The sequence below is a fragment of the Oreochromis niloticus genome, linkage group LG3 (genome assembly GCF_001858045.2).
Source record: "Oreochromis niloticus isolate F11D_XX linkage group LG3, O_niloticus_UMD_NMBU, whole genome shotgun sequence".
In the NCBI taxonomy this organism is placed as follows: domain Eukaryota; kingdom Metazoa; phylum Chordata; class Actinopteri; order Cichliformes; family Cichlidae; genus Oreochromis; species Oreochromis niloticus.
In genome coordinates, this window is record NC_031967.2 from 85827311 (window position 1) to 85844130 (window position 16820).

At 42.4% G+C, this 16820-nt stretch overlaps 1 protein-coding gene across 1 annotated transcript in view; it reads right to left on the reverse strand.

Annotated features, from left to right (window-relative positions):
- Positions 1-3497: 3497 nt before the first annotated feature.
- The window catches only part of LOC102082314 (protein NLRC3-like), a 441947-nt gene continuing 428624 nt past the window's right edge, over positions 3498-16820 (reverse strand). The window contains exons 8-11 of the mRNA XM_025905853.1: positions 12620-12793; positions 8750-8923; positions 4928-4974; positions 3498-4755 (exon numbers count right to left, since the gene is read on the reverse strand). Of these exons, the coding sequence (XP_025761638.1) occupies positions 4205-4755; positions 4928-4974; positions 8750-8923; positions 12620-12793 (946 nt within the window). The 3' untranslated portion in view covers positions 3498-4204. The remainder of the gene's footprint in view (positions 4756-4927; positions 4975-8749; positions 8924-12619; positions 12794-16820) is intronic.

A 16820-nucleotide genomic window follows, 5' to 3' on the forward strand; every position in this document is an offset into this window, starting at 1 on the left:
CGTCATTCTTTGCGGTATGTGGGTGTAAGTTGTGTGCAGACTCTCACTAGGTTTTGGACAAAGTGTACACTCACAAACCTGTCAAACCTGCATTTGAAACGTTGGCTACCATAGCAGTATAGTATTGCAACATGGCATTTGGGTCTTCTAACTAAAATAGGAAAATAGGAGCATACAAAGTGCCTCATTGTCAGACCTGGCCCGCATCTGGTTGACATACACTCTGCCATGACACCAGTCAGTCAGAAGTGCCAGCTTGATGCCGGATCCCGGCCAGGCCTGGTTTCTATGGGCCTGGGCCACATAAACCAAACCATAACTGGGCCAGATATGGCATGTCATCGCATAAACAGTGGCGTCATTGCCAGACCTGCCGCACATCTGGTTGACATTTGGTTGGCTTTTAAGTTTGTCTTGTCTTGTGTTGCTGTTTTGTAAATTATTCTTATTTTATTTATTTCATAATTTGTGAAGCAGTTTGAGTGACACTGTTTTTTTAAAATGTGCTATATAAATAAATTTTGATTTGATTTGATTGAGCCTGACACGATTTGTCAAAAAAAATTTCTTTCCCTCCTCGCAAACTCCACATGAGGCTGGTATGTTTTTTTTTCCAAATTGAAACTTTTGCCTATATGCCTTCACCACTAACTCATACGCACACAGAACAGTGGCTTTCACAATATCATAATTTAAGCTGTCGTCAGTTGACAATGCTGTGCATACTTCTTGAACTTTTCCCAATAGTCTATATAAGCTGGATCAGGTTACTTTGTACTCTTAGTCATCCTGCAATAGATGACCATCATCTCACGACCCAACCAGAAACCGTGGATTACTGCGGAAGTGCGTGCACTTCTGAGGACCCGAGACTCTGCCTTCAAAGCGGGAGATAAGGTGGCGCTTAGTAGAGCTAGGGCCGAACTTTCTCGGGCCATCAGAGAGGCGAAGCGTGCACACGCCCAGAGAATCCACAACCACTTCAAGGACAGCGGCGACACACGGCGCATGTGGCAGGGCTTACAAGCCATCACTAACTACAGGATGACATCACCTGCCTGTGATGGTGACGGCTCCCTCCCAGATGCGCTGAACAACTTCTACGCTCGGTTCGACAGGCAGAACGACGTGGCGGCGAGGAAGTCCACCCCTCCTCCGAACGACCAGGTGCTGTGTCTCACTACAGCTGAGGTGAGGAAAACTCTACGCAGAGTCAACCCACGTAAAGCTGCTGGACCAGACAACATCCCAGGCAGAGTGCTCAGAGAATGTGCTGAACAGCTGGCAGATGTTCTCACCGACATCTTCAACATCTCTCTGAGCAGTGCCGTCGTTCCCACGTGCTTCAAGGCCACCACCATCGTCCCCGTGCCCAAGAAGTCTTCTGTGTCCTGTCTCAACGACTGTTGCACTTACACCCACCATCATGAAGTGCTTCGAGCGGCTCGTCATGAGACACATCAAGACTCTGCTGCCCCCCTCACTGGACCCACTGCAATTTGCGTACCGCCATAACCGCTCAACGGACGACGCCATCTCCACTGCACTCCATCTTGCCCTCACACACTTGGACAAGAAGGACACACACGTTCGAATGCTGTACATAGATTTCAGCTCAGCATTCAACACGATCATCCCCCAGCAACTGATCGGAAAGCTGAGCCTGTTGGGCCTGAACACCTCCCTCTGCAACTGGATCCTGGACTTTCTGACCGGAAGGCCTCAGTCAGTACGGATCGGGAACTGCACCTCCAGCACCACCACATTGAGCACTGGGGCCCCACAAAGCTGTGTGCTCAGTCCTCTGCTGTTCACACTGCTGACTCATGACTGTGTAGCAACACACAGTTCAAATCACATCATTAAGTTCGCTGATGACACGACTGTGGTGGGTCTCATTAGCAAGAACGACGAGTCAGCGTACAGAGAGGAAGTGCAGAGGCTAACGGACTGGTGTAAAGACAACAACCTGTCTCTGAATGTTGACAAGACAAAAGAGATGGTTGTTGACTTTCGGAGGACACGAGGCGACCATTCACCGCTGAGCATCAACGGCTCCTTTGTGGAGATCGTCGACAGCACCAAATTCCTGGGCGTCCACCTCGAGAAGGACCTCGGCTGGCCCCTCAACACCAGCTTCCTGCACAAGAAAGCCCAACAGCGTCTCTTCTTTTTGAGAGGACTGAGAAAGGCCCAGCTTCCACCACCGATCCTGACCACCTTCTATAGAGGAACTATCGAGAGCATCCTGAGCGGCTGTATCATTGCCTGGTTTGGGAACTGTGCCATATCGGACCGCAAGACCCTACAGCGGATAGTGGGAACAGCAGAGAAGATCATCGGGGTCTCTCTCCCCTCTATTAAGGACATCTACACCACACGCTGCATTCGCAAAGCCACCAGCATCGTGGCTGATTGGACACACCCCTCTCACACACTCTTCACACTCCTGCCATCTGGAAAAAGGTACCGAAGCATTCGGGCACACACATCCAGACTGTGCAACAGCTTCTTTCCACAAGCCATCCGTCTCCTCAACAAAAAGGGACTGGACTGATAAACACAAACACACACACACACACACACACACACACTCTCACACTCACACTATCACTCAGCTCAACTCAACTACCTCAAAGCATTGAGACTGGACTTACACATCAACCTGTAAATGCTCTTTTTGCACAATATTTTTATGTTTACTGTTCCTGCACTACCTACATACCAAGTATGTTTACTGTTTCCTTTGCACTACCTACCTAGTTAGATAGTTAGTTTTAGTTAGATAGTTAGTTTTTTTGTTAATTTATATTGTAATTTATGTTAGGTCAGTCTGTCCTGTCTCTAGTTAGCTAGTTTAGTGTTTTTCTGTTAATTTATGTTGTAAATTTATGTTGCATATAGCACCTTGGCCCTGGAGGAACGTTGTTTCGCTTCACTGTGTACAAACTGTATATGGTTGAAGTGACAATAAAGCCAACTTGACTTGAATAGTCCTAGGCTCCCATTGCACTGTTTCTCTAGTCAATTTCATCTCACCATTTTTTATAAACAAATGTGCATTTAATTATTATTGTTAATGTTATCATTGTTAATCTCTGGCACTCTTCCACAGCATGTCTTTGTCCAGTCTTTCTCCTACACCCCCGGCTTGTTGTGGAAGATGGCCAATGTCCTGGGTCAATTTGACCCAGCGGTTTGAGTTTCCTGTGTGTTTGTCAGTTTTGTATTATGTTAAGTCTATTTGGTTGTGTTAAGAATTATTCTATAATACCTGAGTTGGTCTGTTCAATATTGTTTATTAGATTTCCCCTTGTGTCTTTGCCCTCTGTGTCCATCTGTGGGTGTCTGTCCTTCTGCCTTGTTTCCCCTCCTTGAGAATTGACGTGTAAACTCAGAGATATATACTCCAAAAGACAGAAGGTTGTTTCAAAAGCATTTTTGTGTAATTTTTTAAAGTTTTATTGACATAAATACATTTGACATCACTTCCTTAATGTTTTTCACACAACGTTTTATTAAATGTGAAGTTGAAATTATGACAGTGATTCTAATATTTCTATATTAAAAATAAATTTCATGTCTGTCACCAAATTCCACAAGATTCTTCATCAGGACCCTTTGTGATAGTTTAATTTTTATAAAAGCTGAAGTGATACACAATATGTATTTAGATATTTCTAGGAAAATTAGAAACAGTTACCACCATACTACACCATATTCTTATTCAAAATGTCTCTGAAAACACAATGCAAGTTTAAAATGTTTAATGCAGCCTTTGCTATGTATATAGTCGCATGCATTATGATATCTCAATACAATCAGATTCTGCTTAGAACTGCATTCAAAACTATTGCGCCAATATTTTCAGCTTATATGGCTGAAACATTTTCAAAATATGAGCTTCAAACAATGAGTGAAACAGTAAGAGCATGTGCAGAGTTTGAAAACATCCCATTGAGAAAGAGAAATCAAACAAGACAGAAAAACAACATGTGGATTCTGTAATAATGGGAGCTTCCATCTTTAAAGGACTGAAGAGGAAGAGCTTTACAAGGAATCATTTAGAACGGTTTAAAACATCAACTGATTGAATCCATGAATCTGAAAATATATTTCTGACTGAAAGAGACAGACATGTACAGACTGAACTCTGTTCAACAGTCAATGTTTCTCTAACAGGAGGATACTCTTTACACTCAACTCAGCACAGATACACTGATGAACGAGACCAGATAAAAAACCCAGGATGAAGTTTTAGAGTGAATGTGGTGTTGAAGGTGTGGAGGTGGATCAGAGTGTCAGAGGAGACTCTGTAGAAGGACAGAGTGCCAGCAGGATGATCCACATACACTGCTACTCTGTTAGAGACAGATGAGGAGGAGGAAGAGGAGGAGGAGGAGATGGAGGAAATAGGCGTGTTTTTGTTATTGTGCCACACAGAACGAGGACCATCATCAGTGCAGTACAGACTCCAGGACTTCTCGTTGTATCCAAACACACAGTCATCACTGTTTCCTTTCCTTCTGATTCTTCTGTAACTCACTGATATTTGGACCTCTCCTCTCCACTCGACCTCCCAGTAACAGCGACCAGTCAGACCATTTCTGCACAGCAGTTGAGGTTCATAATCAAATCTGTCTGGATGATAAGGATATGACTGAACCTCGATCACACGTGCCACCGTCCTGTTGTTGTCAGACAGTTTGAGCTTTGTGTGAACTGTGTTTGTGTCGATTGTGAGTTGACAGGAATCTGATGGAGAGAAACACAATCCAGCTGCAGTTATTGATCCATCATCTGTTCATTGATTGACACTTTGATGATGACTCCTGACATCAGAGATGTGAATGAATGATGTGACAGTTTGAAGATGGTTGAATGTGTGCTGCTTTGTTTTCATGAATCACATTAAAAACACACTTACACTTCCTCAGGCCTGGTCTCAACCATTGGACTCCAGAAGGCTCCACCCTGAAAGGAGGAGGAGGGTCAGACCAGCACAGTCTCTTTCAGCATGCACACATGGACATTACATGGCTCTCATACACATAATGTTAGACAATGGTCGTGTCCAAATTCATGGGCTGCATCCTCCTGAGGACCCGGCCTTTGCGGTCTACGTGGGCCGGGTCCTCAGAAGGTCGGGTAGGCCGGAAGTAAACGGCTGTGAAATTGGACGGTCTAGCCTTCTGATTAACATCACCGCTGTCTCGGTGGAGTTTAATAAACTCAGCCGTCTGCTCCTTGCTATCTAAAATATAACAGGACACTGGCGTAAATTCTCGACCATCTCACACTTCTGTTTAATCGGTCTTCTGTTTGACGTTTATTCAGCTGTGTGAAAACCACCCAGGGGATTAATAAAGTTTTATTTTATCTAATCTAATCTAATATCTTTAATCTCAGCCAACCCGATTTACTCACGAACAAATAAAACACTGAAAAAAGCCAAACAATATCATTTTTAGGTTGTCTAAGTGACTTATATATTACGTTTAACCTCAGTAGCGAAAGTCCGCGGTGATCTGAACATGATGTGCCGGGAGTTGTGCCGTTCTCGGCGGCTTCAGTGACCCTCGAGCTCTCGGTTAGCTATCAAGCTGGTGGGTAACAGACGGCTCCGAAAACATCGAAGCACTTTTGCAAATATGCGATACCTTGATAAACCGAGCAGGTATTTGAAGTTTACACAGCTACATTGTCGCCTGAAAATATGTTAAAAGTTTATTTTGTGACCCAGAAAGATTAATAAAAGTAATTTTAAAACTTAGTAGCGGCTGCCATTGCCGGAAACTGGAGTTTGGCTGGGCCGCGCTATGAATTCTGGGATATGGTGGGCCACGAAGGACACACCAGACCCATCCTTCAAATTCGGGGAAAAGGAGGACGCATTTGTCGGCTGCATTCAGAGGAGTCTACGAATTTGGACAGCCTTTGGCGCGTCGCTGTGACGTAATCGGTCTACAAATGCGGCCTCAGGAGGATGCAGCCCAACATAGGAGCAGTCCAACATTTTTAGAAATACACTTCAATCCATACGTGGATCAAACTGCTGATGATTTGGACTGATCCTGGATCTGTCAGTCCTTTGAAGCAGTTGGTGGAATGGTTGTTGGAGCAATGAAATCTGGTTTGACATCCTTTGACTGTTCTCCACTTGAAATGTTCTCATTACTGTCAATAAAGTGATTATTAAGCCACCTCAAAATAACAAAATCCCCCAAGATTGATGTTTTTGAGTGGCCATGTCAAAGTTTAGAATTAATTCTTATTTAGATACTTTGGCATGACCATTATTGTAATAATTTTTCATTATTATTTCTTTCTTTGCCTGTCCCATTTGATTCTTTTGTTATCAGAATTATTGTCTAAAGGCAAAGAAAGATGCCCAACAGATTTACTTACTTACTTTAAATGGACCATCCCGGCCTTGCCATATTGGTCTATTTGATTCACCTTTGTTTTTATTGTTTATTACATTTTAATTTACTACACACGGGACAGACATGACTGGGGGAAAGAAAAGGGAGAAAGAAAGAGGTAGGGAAAAAAAAAACAGCGGGGAAGAGGAACGGTGATAAAGGGCAAAAAACAAAAACCAACAGACAAAAAATACATATATCAATCACCTGGATCATCTGTTGAAAAAGAAAAAGAGAAACAAGCAAAAAAAAAAAAAGAGAGCCACATAATAAACAACATCATCGTGATAATCTATGTGAATATAACAGTAAATACTAAATATTGAATATTATTGTGCAGCATGTAGGATCGAAAGCGCACAGTGTGCTTTGAGGTAGGAGCCAAAAAGGGTGTAGAATAATCCTTTAATTGTCCCACAAGGGGAAATTTGGTTGTAACAGCAGCCAAAAAAGACACATATACAACAAACAGTACACAGGACACAGAACACAAACATACACAATTTTTCTTACATATTTACATTAAGGACAATGGTTACTATATACAGAGTATTGTACAGTTATTAAATTAAATAAAAACAACTACAGATAAGAGGCAAACCAGGTTGTAGTGCGAATCGGTTAATTAACTTATTGCAGTTACAGCGCTGATGTAAACATCTATGTTTGTTGGGAGCAGTTCTGATTGTACAGTCTGACAGCTGCAGGGAGGAGGTTGTTTGTGTCTGTAAGGTATGGAGGAGATCCAGGCTCCAGACATCCAGAGACCCCAAGAGAACAACAGACCAAGGAAGACCAAAGGAAGGGCAACCGTGCCACTCTCCTCGAAAGAGCTGAGGAGAGCCCCAGATGGACAGCTACAGGTACCTTGGTGTTCATCTGAACAACAAACTGGACTGGACTCATAACTCAGACGCCCTCTACAGGAAAGGGCAGAGCAGGCTGTACCTGCTGCGGAGACTCAGGTCGTTTGGAGTGGAGGGCCCACTCCTGAAGACCTTCTATGACTCTGTGGTGGCCTCAGCCATCTTTTACGGTGTGGTCTGCTGGGGTGGCAGCATCTCTGCCGGGGACAGGAAGAGACTGAACAGGCTGATCCGCAGGCCCAGCTCTGTTCTAGGATGCCCTCTGGACCCAGTGGAGGTGGTGAGTGACAGGAGAATGGCGGCTAAGCTGTCATCCCTGTTGGACAACATCTCCCACCCCATGCATGAGACTGTGACAGCACTGAGCAGCTCCTTCAGTGGGAGACTGCGGCACCCACGGTGCGGGACGGAGAGATTTCGCAGGTCTTTCCTCCCCACTGCTGTCAGACTCCACAACAAAGACTTTAACTGATCAAACACACACATGTGCAATAACACTAAGTGCAATAATCTTTCTGGCATCGTTGCATTTTTTACTCAGTTGTATATAGCACTTGTATTCTATTTTTATCTTATTGTATATTTTATTCTATTTTATTCTACTGTATATAGTATTTTATTCTATTCTGTACAGTTGTGTACTGTATTTATTCTTATTTTATTTTATTCTAATTTTTGCTTCATAACTTTTGCACTGTCCACTTCCTGCTGTGACAAAACAAATTTCCCACGTGTGGGACTAACAAAGGTTATCTTATCTTATCTTATCTTATCTTATGAGGGGTCACAGCAGCCGCGGAGCAGAAGGAGCAGCGGGTTGCAGTAACGTGCCCGTGAGCTCCGCTGGCAGCCAGCTGTGCCAGAGTGACACATAAATATAATGCACCTAATGAAACCGACAGAACCACGGCATCTACAAAAAGGATAGATGAGATTCTGAGGCCATCCAAGTGGAAGCCTTCCACTACATAGGTACAACAGAATTTTTCTGTCCATAAAAATAAGGAACAGAATCAGCAAGAAAGGTCAGCCCTGTCGCAGTCCACAACACACCAGGAATGAATCCAATTCCCAGCACAACCTCACTATATGTTTAGGTTTGCTTGTCCAGCGTCCTGCAGTGCCAAATGATACAACTCACCACCATGTGGTGATCACTTGACAGTTGACCTCTCTTCACCCACGTGTCCAATTATAGGATTACAAAATCAATCATCGATCTATGACCTAGGGTGCCCTGATCCCATATGTCACTTATGGACATACATAACTTGAAACAAGCAACCGTGTCATCCACTGGGAAAAATAACAGCCTAGAGCAAGCAAGATGAAGGTTTGCAGGACGATATGGCTGATGGCTGTCTCCGAGACAATCGTGAATAAATTGTTTAATTTACAGTAATGAAACTTCTTTCTTCAGACTTCAGTACAATAAAACAAACAAACAAACAAAAATACCTGAGAGTGTCCAGTCTCCAACTTGGATCCTTCAGTCCAGCCAACAGCAGCTTCAATCCTGAGCCTCGTGGATAATTGTAGCTCAGGTCCAGCTCTCTCAGATGGGAGGGGTTGGAGCTCAGTGCTGAGGCCAGAGAAATACAGCCTTTCTCTGTGATCAGACAGCCTGACAGACTGCAGAAACACAAAACCGTAATCCATCAGTGAAAACTTCCTGCAAAGCTTGTTTTTATTCATTTATTTTACTTTTTTCAATTAATTTAATAGACAGTCAATGCCAGATGAATGTATGAATTGCATCATTTTAAAATGCAGTAAATTTCCTACTGTGAACCACCTGTATTTTTTTTTAAATGTCCTCCTGCATTCTGCACATCTCTGATAAATCGCTGCAGTCATTTTAAGGCCAAACCCAACTTCACATATTAGGTGATAATTCAAGAAGCTTTCCAACCCCCCACAGAAAACCAGCAACTTCCAAATCCTGGCCCAGATATCCTGTCTATGCTGGCTGTGTTTTTAACACATGTTAACGGTATTCCAGGAATCATTGACAGAAAGTATTTACAGAACACTATTACCATATTCAAATGAGGGATTTTTGCTTGTTTCATTTTAGTGCTTGTTGGTCAGCTGCTGCTCTTCATTTGCATATCGTCACCTCTTAACGAAGAGCCCTCTACAGACAAGCAGCAACACACACACACACACACACACACACACACACACACACTTTTTCTTCCAGTTCAGAGCAGAAATTTTTTTGTTAAGATACTGTATGTTGTGTTTTTCTCCACAATTTTAATTATAAGCTAGATATATTTCTACTAATGAAATTAGTTTGCTAACAGCAACAGGGATGAGTCAGTGAGTCAGTTGGGCTTGTGAATCATGATTCATGAGTGATTCTCGAGTATTGAACGATTCGTTCATAATTCGCGCATTACTACCACATTGTCCAAATTTTGGACTTTAATTGCAAGATATTGCTATATAGCCAGAGTAAAGCAAAATCAAATAATATAAAAAATTGAAGAAACTAACTTGAATTATCTAATTAGCCTACTTTAAGCTATTGCTAATTTTGTTCTTATTTTTGGGAGGAGGAGGTTGGAAAGAATATGCATGGAGCCGAAATGGAGCTGAAGATGCACTTATCTCTGTGTTTTGTGTTAACGATATCCCTTGAAAAAAAAATACAAAACTAATGTGTAAGTCCACAGTTTTGGGCAGCGGCTGCTATTCAGGCCTAACTGTGGACTCCTCAGGCCAAATCCTCAGATGATGTCTTCTGCTCACTGCAAGCACTAGAGAAAGCAACCCCTGTTGCTCCAGGGCACTCCCCATACTAATTTGCCCTTCTCTTTCTTTCCTCCTGACAACACATCTTCTGAGATCACTTTAGCTAAAGTTATTAAGTTAGCTAAAGAGTTGGGATGCTGTGTAAGACATAAATAAAGCTAAAATACAAAGGTTTGGACACTGTTTTGCATGTTTCCCTACTGTAGGGGTACAAGATGACAACTTTGGAATTCCATCCTTTAATTTTTTAAAGGATAAAATACAGTTTCAAAGCAAATTGATTTGATTATTTGTTTTTTATCACTTTCTGATGTTTTATTAATTAAACAATACATGTATTGATTGTTGTGCTATTTAAGTATAGTTTTATATTTTATTTATAGTCTACTAAAAATATTTAAATATTACTGTTTAAATTACTAATATGTGACATGTATTAGTAGTGATATTGTGCTGAGGGTTAACATGCCTTTTTTGTCTTTTGGTATACTACGAAATGGCAATAAACAATTAATAAATGTGTAATATGTGCTCATATTTATTTTACCCTACTCAAATTCTTTTTTTGATACATTTCATTTTGAAAGATTTAAAATGGTTCTTTAAAGAACCACTCCAAAAAGGTTCTTTAAAATATTTTTTTAAAGAACCATTTGAAGGACCTTTTTAAAAATGATTTTTCAAAGAAAGGTTCTTTCAAAAACCATTAAAGGTTCCCCATCAAGAAATGGTTCTTTGGGGCACCTTTAATGGTTTTTCAATGAACCACTGAAAGAAATGGTTCTTCAAAGAACCATTGCTTGAAAGGCTCTTTGTGGCAATATAAAAGGTTCTTCTATGGCATCAGTCTAAAGAACCATTTTTGGTTCCAGCTGACACCTTTATTTTTCTGAGTGTAAGATGAGAACCCCAGACCCCACCCACCTCCTCCAGCTTGTCCAGGGGAACATTGTTATGACCCGGCTCTGCTAGGGGACAGGGGAGGTAACATAAACTAGGCCCTCACGAGGGAATCAGTTTAATAAAATGCTTTATTAAAAAAAGGACTCAGAACTGAAAACTGATAGTGTCGCTTACTGCAGACCACTAGGCAAATAACAGCCAATTGTCCAGGTGGATTGCCACATTCAAATTTAGTAGGGCTGGCACAGGTCCCCACCCAGCCAATTGTCTGTGGGTCCCAGCACACTTGGATTTGCTTGAAGGAAGGCTGGCTCACTTCCTCCGAGGCCAGGGGCTGTAAAAAAAAACAAAAAAACACCAGGGCGTTCCCAGGCCAGCTGAGAGATATAATCTCTGCAGCGTGTTCTGGGTCTGCCTCAGGGCGTCTTCCCAGTGGGACATCACCTAGGAGGCATCCTTGTAAGATGCCTAAACCACCTAAACTGGCTCGAATTTGATGTGGGGGAGCAGCAGCAGCTCTACTCTGGGCCCCTCCCGAATGGCTAAACTCCTCACCCTGTCTACCTGTCAACCCTCTCTAAGGGAGAGGCCACCCAGCCTTTGGAGAAAACTCTTTTCAGCTGCTTGTATCCACAATCTCGTTCTTTCAGCCACTATCCACAGCTTGTGACCATAGGTGAGAGTAGGGATGTAGATCAACCTGTAAATTGAGAGCTTCGCTTTTACACTCAGCTCTCTCTTCTCCACGGAGGACAGGTGCATCACTGCAGCTGCAGCACCAATCACCATGTCAATCTCCTGCTCCCTTCTCCCATCACTCATGAACAAGACACCGAGATACTTAAACTCCTCCACTTGAGGCAGGAACTCATCCCCAACCCGGAGTGGGCACTGCCCCCTTTTCAGATTTGGAGTTGCTGATTCTCATTCCCACCACTTCACACTGAGATGTGAACCATTCCAGTCCGAGCTGGAGGCCATCACCCGATTAAGCCAACAGAACCACATGATCTGCAAAATGCAGATGCAAGACTCTGCAGAAAGAGTACTGACAGCAACTAGAAAGACAGCATATTTCTCCAATTTTGGCTTCTCTTCATTGGCTCCCTTTTAAGTCCAGAATTTAATATAAAATCCTGCTCCTCACGCACAAAGTCTTGAATAATCAGGCTCCATCTTATCTTATCGACCTTATAGTACCATATCATCCCATTAGACCACTTCACTCTCACTTTCACCCTTTCCTGGGTCTGGTGTTTCCAAAGTGTGTGATTATAGGGGGACATATGATTGTTGATTTTTTTCGCTGTCATTTTCAGTATTAATGAAAATGACTGCAGAGTCATTTTCATTAATGCCAAGTAGGCACCTAAAACATGCTTTGTATAATATTTTCTTTCTTCCAGTATGAAAAGAAAGTGAAAATAGGGTAAAAATTGTCCTAGATTTGAAAATGAACAGCACATGAAAAATCATTAGATTTTTCCAGTGTCATGTTCATGAGTCATTTTAACAAACTGAAAACAAAAAAATTTGAATATGTAGCAGTTTTCCAGGCAGAAATTGAGAGACAAATATTTCACAGATACTAGGCAATTCTGTGAAAGTTAGGCTTTTTATGCAATAAAATTAACATGACCATAAGTGGAAGGTCTGAATCCTGACCTGAGAGTTTCCAGTGTACAGTGTGGACTTTCCAGTCCAGCAGATAGAAGCTTCACTCCTGAATCCTGGAGATCACTGTTACTTAGGTCCAGCTCTCTCAGATAAGAAGACTGGGAGCCTAGAACTGAGGACAGAGCTTCACAGCTTCTCTCTGAAAGGTTGCAGATACTCATTCTGAAGAAAAAACAAAGATATTTGTGGTCAGATTAAATAACATGTAATGAAAAATGATTAGCAGTGATCTACTGCAATTTGTGACAACTGGTTGCCCAGCTGAAAACAAACCCGATGGCACAGGAACCTCTGTACCATTTTTTCCTCTCTAATTCCAATGATGGCAGTTATAGCAGAGAAAAAAAAAAGACAAACTGTGTTGTGAGTGTTTACAACAGACAAAAAGTGTATTAGTGTATGTATTAGAAAGACGAATAAAAGAAGAAGACTGAAGAATAAAACTCTTGGAGATAGCGACAAGATCAACCTGAGGCTAGTAAACCCAGGGGCCTGAAGAATTAGACCTATGTTCTCATTTTAGTAAAATGGATACAGAGGTGATTGGTGATGACACCTAAATTATGTTGAAGGGAGTGCACTGAGTCAGGAAAGAAACAGAAAATAATGCTCCACCAACAAAACATCAATTATAATTTTTTCCAACCAGAGAGACAAACTAAAAGTTGTGGAGGAGTATTCATGTTTTAGGGCTAAAGCCTGTCCATGATTGATTGATAATACTTTATACATCCTGAGGGAAATTGTGTTATCCGGTCTTTAAGTCTGACGTCATCAGCTATTTCCAGGCCCAAACTCCGCTTCAGGTCCCAAAGTCAAGGGAACACTGCAGCATCCCTGAGAGTTAAAAACTGTCTAAATTATTTCATCTTTAATAAAATGATCACCGTGGCTGCTCTACCAGCTGTGATAATTAGGTTTAACATCCAGGCATCCGTGAAAACAGAATTTTAGCCGAGTTAGAAGTTAGCAGGGTTAAGTGCCATGCTATTGCACTTGTCACTAACCATTGGGTTAGTGACAAGTGCAATGGCATGGCAGGAAGCTGAAAATGGACCACACTTCAGTCAGGAGAACGACTGAGGTAATCCATCCACAATACGAGGTTAGTCATTAATATATTGCCGCATGGGCTGGGCTATGGTTACTGCGAACAAACTGCATCCAATTTCACAGTTGGTCTAATGTCCATCACTGGTCACCAGGTCTCTCAATTTCCCATTAAAGAGCCGTGACCTTCTCCAAGATCTTATCCGTGTTGTGTTGAATGAGCACAGTCTGAATACTCACAGCCCGCCAGCTCCAATCAACAAGAACACTGTTATCATGATTCCGAACCCAGGTTTCTCGTCAAGAAGATGGTTTCAATTGCATTAAGGGAAAAGTTGATCAAAACCATAATTCGTCTTTAGGTTTTAGAGAACAAGACTTAGAGACTCTATGAGGGTTTAGAGCTAGACATGACTAGACAAAGACATGAGAAGCAAAGCAGGAAAGATAAGGGAGAGGAAGAAAGATGAGACCGCCTCCATTGAGAGCCGAGAGAAGAATGCACTAGTGCTACTTTGATAAAAGTTGCATCCATATATCCTTCAGAAACACTGGCATTTTCAACTGTTGTAAAGCAAAATATACTTGATTCTGAGTGCTAACAATCATTTACATTAATGTTTTTTATATTAACATTCTTAGACTTGTATGCGAGCCCACCACCCACTTCTTTGCCTCAGGTGGTCACCTACTTATCGGAAGGTTGGTAGTTCGATCTCTGTCTGCTCCAGTCAGCATGTGTATGTTAGATTGAAAGCATTTAAAGAAAAGGAGCTTAGAAACAGTGCATGTGCAAAACGGTGTGAACGGGTGAAAGAGGCAAGTTTTATAAAGTGCTTTCAGTGCTCAGATATAGTAGAAATGCACTATATAAGAACCAGTCCATTCACCATTACACTGTTCATGTTTTTTAAATTATACATGGAAGCTTTTCGGTAAGTAGAATCAACATTAGGTAGAATAGAAAAAAATAAAAGCACAAATATATTTACACAGCTTTGTTGGAGGCTTTGACCACTGGCAGCAGCCTCAGAAGAGCCTCCTCTGAAGCAGAGTATTTCTTCAGGTCAAACACATCCAGATCTTCTTCTGATGACAGCAAGATGAAGATCAGAGCTGACCACTGAGCAGGAGACAGTTCATCTGTGGAGAGACTTCCTGAACTCAAGTACTGTCGGATCTCCTGCACTAGAGAATGATCATTCAGTTCATTAAGACAGTGGAACAGATTGATGCTTTTCTCTACAGACAGAGTCTCATTGAGCTTCTCCTTGATGTACTGGACTGTTTTCTGATGAGAATTTGAGCTACTTGCTTTCTGTGTCAGCAGGCCTTGTAGAAGAGTCTGATTGGTTTGCAGTGAAAGACCCAGGAGGAAGCGGAGGAGCAAGTCCAGGTGTCCATTTGGACTCTGTAAGGCCTTGTCCACAACTTTCTGGTAGAAAAATGTCACTGCAGATTCCACTTCTCTTGACTCCTTTTTTGCAAACAATTTAGACCATATAGCGGTCTTCTGTTGTTCTTCCAGCAGATTAATTCCAGAGTTGATGAAGGTCAGATGGACATGAAGAGCAGCCAGAAACTCCTGAACACTCAGATGGATGAAGCAGAACACCTTGTCCTGGTACAGTCCTCTCTCCTCTTTAAAGATCTGTGTGAACACTCCTGAGTACACTGAGGCTGCTCTGATATCGATGCCACACTCTGTCAGGTCTGATTCATAGAAGATCAGGTTTCCTTTCTGCAGCTGATCAAAAGCCAGTTTTCCCAGAGACTCCATCATCTTCCTGCTCTCTGGACTCCAGAGTGGATCTGTCTCAGCTCCTCCATCATACTTGACCTTCTTCACTTTGGCCTGAACCACCAGGAAGTGGATGTACATCTCAGTCAGGGTCTTGGGCAGCTGTCCTTCCTCTCTGGTTTTCAGCACATCCTCCAGAACTGTAGCAGTGATCCAGCAGAAGACTGGGATGTGGCACATGATGTGGAGGCTTCGTGATGTCTTCAAGTGGGAGGTGATGGTGCTGGCTAGCTTTTTTCCTCTGAATCTCTTCTTAAAGTACTTCTTCATCTGTCGGTCAGTGAACCCTCTGACCTCTGTCACCATGCCAACACAGACAGGAGGAATCTGATTGGCTGCTGCAGGTCGTGTGGTTATCCAGAGATGAGCAGAGGGAAGCAGTTTCCCCCTGATGAGGTTTATCAGCAGCACATCCACTGAGGTCGACTTTCTAGGGTCAGTTAGGATTGTAGTTTTGTGGAAGTCCAGAGGAAGTCGACACTCATCCAGACCATCAAAGATGAACACAACCTGGAAGTCTTCAAACCTGCAGATTCCTGCTTCTTTGGTTTCAGTAAAGAAGTGATGAACAAGTTCCACCAAGCTGAACTTTTCCTCTTTCAGCACATTCAGCTCTCTGAAAGTGAATGGAAATATGAGCTGGATGTCCTGGTTGACTTTGTCTTCAGCCCAGTCCAGGGTGTATTTCTGTGTTAAGACTGTTTTCCCAATGCCAGCCACTCCCTTTGTCAGCACTGTTCTGATTGGTTCATCTCTTTTAGGTGGTGTTTTAAAGATGTCTTCTTGTCTGATTGTTGTTTCTGGTCTGTCTGGTTTCCTGGATGCTGTTTTAATCTGTCTGACCTCATGTTCATCATTGACCTCTGCAGTCCCTCCCTCTGTGATGTAGAGCTCTGCATTGATCTGATTCAGAAGCGTTGGGTTTCCTGCTTTAGCGATCCCCTCAAACACACACTGGAACTTCTTCTTCAGTGCAGATTTAAGTTCGCGTTGACAAACTGAAACAAGACATTCTGAAAAAAAAAAGCAGATTATCAGTTCACGTTGTGTAAAGGAAGAGTTGAGTTTCTTTTCTCTAAGATATGTCCATTTGACCACATGTTGGTCAGTCTCTTGAGACATGGTCGAATTCACTCGCTCGCTCTTTGTCAACTGATCCTTTCCCTTCTGGTGGCGCTGTCACTTGGTGTTCGCTCGCTCTGCGGTAGAGTATCACTTCCTGTTCCTGCTCAAACACAGTGGTGTTTCTGAGTAGCTTATCTGCTTAGCAATGTAATTAAAAACTTTTAGATACATTCCTTTTTCATAGTATAATCTTCACGTGCTTGATCCGAAGCA